The following is a 5,276-nucleotide window of genomic DNA, read 5'->3' on the forward strand; positions in this document are numbered from 1 at the left end:
AAGGAAGTAAGCAGCCTGTGGTCAGGGCTCAAGTGCCCCAGGGATCTTGTGGCCTCTCAAGCCGGGTTTGCTGCGTCCCCTAAGCCTTTGAGGCCACAGAGTATGGTGGGAAGGGAAGCACTTCCTGGGGGAAACTGGGCAACTTCCTTGCTCTGGGAACTCTGCCACTCTCCCTCATTTCCCCTCCAGGTGCCGGCCATTGTGAGGTCCATCCACCAGCGCCTCACATCCCACATGTCTCCAGATGTCAGGATGCACACTGACATCCGCAGGCTGGCTGAGGCACACCCTCGTGAGATGGTGACAACTCTTCTGTGCTGTGCCCCAGCATGTGACAGGTACAGGGATCAGCTGCTTTGGTGGCTCAGGGCTCAGCAACTTTAGAACCCATCACCCTGTAGAGCCTGTCCCACCTGGTCTGCCAGGCAGATGGAGAGTTCCAGGACCCTCCAGCCCCTCCATTTCCCAGCACTGGCCTCTCAGCCCCCCTTCCTTCTGCCAGTTGCACTCCCTGTCCCTCAAGGCACAGTGACTCTACAGCTGCCCTGCTGTGGCACTGTGGTTGAGACGCCCCTGACCCAGAGCTCTGTCTCCACAGAGCTGCTGCAGTGATGTGGAGCAGCATCGCCTTCTCAGGAACAGCAGTGGAGAAGGTGCTGCCCACACTGCTTGAAGCAATGCAGGACTGGCCAGTGCACAACGTGTCCACATCTGATGGCGACAACACACACGTCTCTTCCCTAGCTGTGAGTTTCTGGAAATGGCCTTTGCTCCTCCCCAGGTCACCTCCCTCACCACTGCATCCCCCTGCCTCAGGCACTGGGCTGCAAATGTGGCTGAGGGGCAGGTTCAGGGGCACCAGACTAACTGCTCCTTCTGGGACTCCCCTGACCTCTCCTTCTCACGCTCAGACCCTGCCACATGGACATCTCACACTGAGCACTATCTCTGTATGGTTTTATTGCAGGCAACCCTGGCACTGCGGCTCATCATCCAGGAGCCCAAGTGCCAAGATGCAGTTTTCAATTATGTCCCCCATCTTCTTGTGGCTTTGCTCATCCAAATTTCCATGAGCACAGACCAGATGCCAGAAGAGGTCAATGCTTTCTGGAGGGGATGCCAGGAGGAACATGGCCTTCCCGCCAACCCCAACAGGTGCTCCATCCCTGTCCTCTTTCCCTCCCATGCCCTCAGGACTGGGGCCAGGGCTCCCAGCATGACCTGGCCTTTGCTCTGCACACAGGTTTGCAGTACAGACCCTGAAGGCTCTGCTCTGCTGCCTGCACTGGGAGAATGAGGTGGTGGCCGTTGAACGGAAGCGTGGCTGGGAGACACTTCTTTATTCTGACACCCACCATTATGCAGTGGGGCTGCTGGCCAGGTGAGACATCCTTCTCCCCACTGCGCCTGTTGTCTCTCCCCTGGGCACCAGGCAACAACACACAGCCCTTGTGGCCGTGGACCAGAGGGCCTTGGCATCAAGAGATGTCCGAGCAGATTGGGAAAGGCTGTGAGAGCTGGGTGCACAGGTGGAGCTACCTCCCAAAGCACCCACATCTCATGCTGAGCTGGTGGGAAAGGTTCAGGCCTCTGTGAGTCTGTTCTTGGAGAACTTTGACCACCTGGCTCAGGCTCCATGGATCCTTTTCCCCCATGACAGGGAGATACGGCGTGTCTTGGTCCCCTTCCATTCCCAGACAGCGATCCACCTGCTCGGGCTGCTCAAGAGGGAGGAGCTCCTCTGGGAGCTCCCTGCCCTGGCGTTCCTTGTAGAGGTGAGTCTGATGGAGAGCGCTGCCTCACCCACCTGCCTGCCCCTCTCTGCCCTCTCGCAGCCACAGCTGCCCGGGATGGTACCTGTGCCCTGTGCTGCTGCCTGGGCACAGCCCTGGGTGGCTCTGCGCTCCTGCTGCCTGGCCACCCTGTCACTGCTCTCTGCCTTCCAGGTCCTGGACTATCTGGATGGGAGAAAGTGTTGTGAGAGTGTCCTGCCCATCCTCTCAAGGAACCTGCAGAGCCAGTGCTCTGAGCGGCGGCGCCTGGCACTGAGAGGGCTCCTTGTTCTCAGTGTGGATCCTTCAATGGTGAGAAAGGGACACCCGGATGAAACCACACTGGCAGCCTGGGGCTGGGGAGTGCAGTAGCTTGGGCTTGGCTGTGGGTTTTGGGAGCTGTGGCAGCTGCTCCCAGCTCTCCTGCCTCCCTCTGCCTCTTGGCCCCGGGACAGCAATGTGGGGTTGCAGCACCAGAGAGCTGTTGGTGGGGCAGCTGTTCAGGGCTTCACAGCACAGCACTGTGTTCCTTCCACACAGGCCGACAGCATCTGCAGCCTGGCTGAAAACCTCCTGGAGCTGCTGTATCAGGCAGATGGAGAGCTGGTCGAGATGACCCTCTCTGTCTTCCTGAATGTGCTCCAGAATGGAGATCTTCAGGCATTTGGCTGCGCTGCTCCAAAGCTGGCTGAGGCACTCCAGCCACTGTTTGACAATGTAAGGCTCTGGTACTGCCAGGGAACTTTGTGCCCTGTGCATTTTCAGGCCTGTGCCTGGTGAGCCTGGAGCAGCCAGTGCTGAGATCTTTTTGTCTTCTTCTGCACCAGGACAACAGCCATGTGCAGCTGCTCTCCATTTGCCTCTTCCAAGAGGTGATGGAGTTGGTAGCGAAAGAGGGAAAGACGGAGGTGTGCCAGGTCCTGCTCCCATTCTTCCACTGGGATGATGAGAAGCAGTGTGGGGCAGAGGTGAGCACTTGAAGGCTGTGGTGTCCCCATGGCAGGGGTCTTGGCTGCCTCTTGTCCAGGTGTCTCCATGGGGTGCATTCCTTCAGGAACAAGCTGCTCCACTGTAGGTCCTACCAGGGAAACCTGCTCCTTTGTGGGCTCCTCTCTCCATGTGCAGCACATCCCTGTCAGGACCCAGCTCCAGCATGAGCCTCCCATGGGCTCACAGCCTCTTTTGGGCATCTACCCACTGTCACGGGAGCTCCCCCACAGGCTGCAGGTGGATCTCTGCACCCCGGTGCTCCTCCATGGGCTGCAGGGGGACAGCTGCTGCACCACAGGCTGCAGGGGAAGCTCAGCTTTGGCACCCAGAGTTCCTCCTTCTCATCTATGATTTCTATATCGTGGTTCACATGTTCTCACTCTATTCTTCCCTGGCTGCAAGTGGCATCTGCAGAATAGTTTTCTTTCCCTTCCTAAATATGGTATCACAGAGGCATTACTATCATTCCTGAGTGGCTTGGCCTTGGCCAGCAGCAGCTCCGTCCTGGAGCCGGCCAGCATTGGCTCTGCCATGTGGGGGAAGCTTCGAGCAGCTTCTTCTAAGAGAGGCCACCCCTGTAGAGCCCCCACTACCAAGGCCTGGCCACAGAAATCCAATACAGCTGCCAGTCTGAGCTCATTAGAGGAGAAAGGTGTCTCCAATTAGAATCAAGCAGGCAAGCAGCCTGTGCCCAGGGCTTCTGCTCACCAGGAGTCTTCTGGCCCCTCAAGCTGGGTCTGCTGGGTCCCCTAAGCCTTTGAGGCTGCACAGTGTGGTGGGAACGGAAGCACTTCTTGGGGGAAGCTGGGCAACCTGCTCACTCTGGCAGCTCTCACACTCTCCCCTACTCCTTCTCCAGGTGCCAGCTATTGTGAGGTACATCCACCAGTGCCTCACTTTCCACCTGTCTCCAGATGTCAGGCAGCACATTGACATCCACAGGCTCGCTGACAGAAACCCTCATGAGGTTGTGATGACTCTGCTGGGCTGTGCCCCAGAGTGTGACAGGTACAGGGCTCAGCTGCCTTGGTGGCTTCAGGGCTCACCAACCCATAGAACTTATCACCCTGTAGAGCCTGACCTACCTGGTCTACTAGACAGATGGAGAGTTCCAGAACACTCTGACTCCTCCATTTCCCAGCCCTGGCCTGTCAGCCCCCAGTCCAGCTGCCATTTACCCTCCCTGTCCCTCGAGGCACAGTGGCTCTCTCACCTGGGCCCCCACAGCTGCCTTGGCCATGGCACTGTAACCAAGACCCCCTGACCCAGAGTTGTGTCTCCACAGAGCTGCTGCAGTGATGTGGAGCAGCATCGCCTCCTCAAGAACAGCAATGGAGAAGGTGCTGCCCACACTGCTTGGAGCAATGCAGGACTGGCCAGTGCACAGTACTGACACCTCTGATGCTGACAACAACACAGGCATCTTTGCCCTGGCTGTGAGTTTCTGGAATCGGCCTGTACTCCTGCCCAACTTGCCTCCCCCACCACTGCATCTCCCTGCCTCAGGCGTTGGGCTGCACATGTGGCTGAGGGGCAGGTTCAGGGGCACCAGGCTGGCTGCTCCCCCTGGGACTCCCCTGGCCTCTCCCTCCCATGCTCGGGTCCTGCCACATGAACATCTCACACTGAGCGCTGTCTCTATGTGGTTTTATTGCAGGCAACCCTGGCACTGTGGCACATCATCCAGGAGCCTGAATGCGAAGAGGCCATGATCAATCATGCCCCACACCTCCTCTTGTCTCTGCTCTTCCAAATTTCCATGAGCACAGAGCAGATGTCAGAGGAGGTCAATGCTCTTTGGAGGCAGTGCCAGGAGGAACATGGCCTTCCCGCCAACCCCAGCAGGTGCTCCATCCCTGTCCTGTATTCCTCCCATGCCCTCAGGACTGGGGCCGGGGCTCCCAGCATGACCTGGCCTTTGCTCTGCACACAGGTTTGCAGTACAGACCCTGAAGGCTCTGCTCTGCCGCCTGCAATGGGAGAATGAGGTGGTGGCCATTGAACAGAAGTGTGGCTGGGAGACACTGCTGTGTTCAGACACCCACCATTATGCAGTGGGGCTGCTGGCCAGGTGAGACACCCTTCTCCCCACTGTGCCTGTTGCCTCTCCCCTGTGCATGGGGAACCCCACACAACCCCTGTGGGTGTGGGCCACATGGCTGAGCAGATTGGAAATGGCTGTGAGAGCTGGGTGCACAGGAGGAGCTACCTCCCAAAGCACCCCTGTTCTGTCAAGGGCTACTGGGGGAAGTCCAGGCCGTTGGGAGTCAGTTCTTGGAGAGGTTTGCCTGCCTGGCACAAGCTCGATGGCTCCTTTTCTCCTCCTGACAGGGAGATGCGACGTGTCCTTGTCCCCTTCCATTCTGAGATGGCAATTCACCTGCTCAGGCTGCTCAGCAGGGAGGAACCCCACTGGGAGCTCCCTGCCCTGGCATTCCTTGTAGAGGTGAGCCTGATGGCAAGTGCTGCCTCACCCACCTGCCTCCCCCTCTCTGCCCTCTCACAGACACAGCT

The 5,276-nt window shown here is 58.4% G+C and overlaps 1 protein-coding gene across 1 annotated transcript in view; it reads left to right on the plus strand.

The window, feature by feature from the left end:
* Positions 1-102: 102 nt before the first annotated feature.
* Positions 103-5,276, plus strand: part of LOC114072795 (maestro heat-like repeat-containing protein family member 7) — a 19,600-nt gene continuing 14,426 nt past the window's right edge. The window contains exons 1-4 of the mRNA XM_027910639.1: positions 103-338; positions 599-746; positions 968-1,155; positions 4,696-4,833. Of these exons, the coding sequence (XP_027766440.1) occupies positions 103-338; positions 599-746; positions 968-1,155; positions 4,696-4,833 (710 nt within the window). The remainder of the gene's footprint in view (positions 339-598; positions 747-967; positions 1,156-4,695; positions 4,834-5,276) is intronic.

Source organism: Empidonax traillii, unplaced genomic scaffold (genome assembly GCF_003031625.1).
Source record: "Empidonax traillii isolate 1590-97213 ecotype Southwest subspecies unplaced genomic scaffold, ASM303162v1 scaffold4014:size32223, whole genome shotgun sequence".
In the NCBI taxonomy this organism is placed as follows: domain Eukaryota; kingdom Metazoa; phylum Chordata; class Aves; order Passeriformes; family Tyrannidae; genus Empidonax; species Empidonax traillii.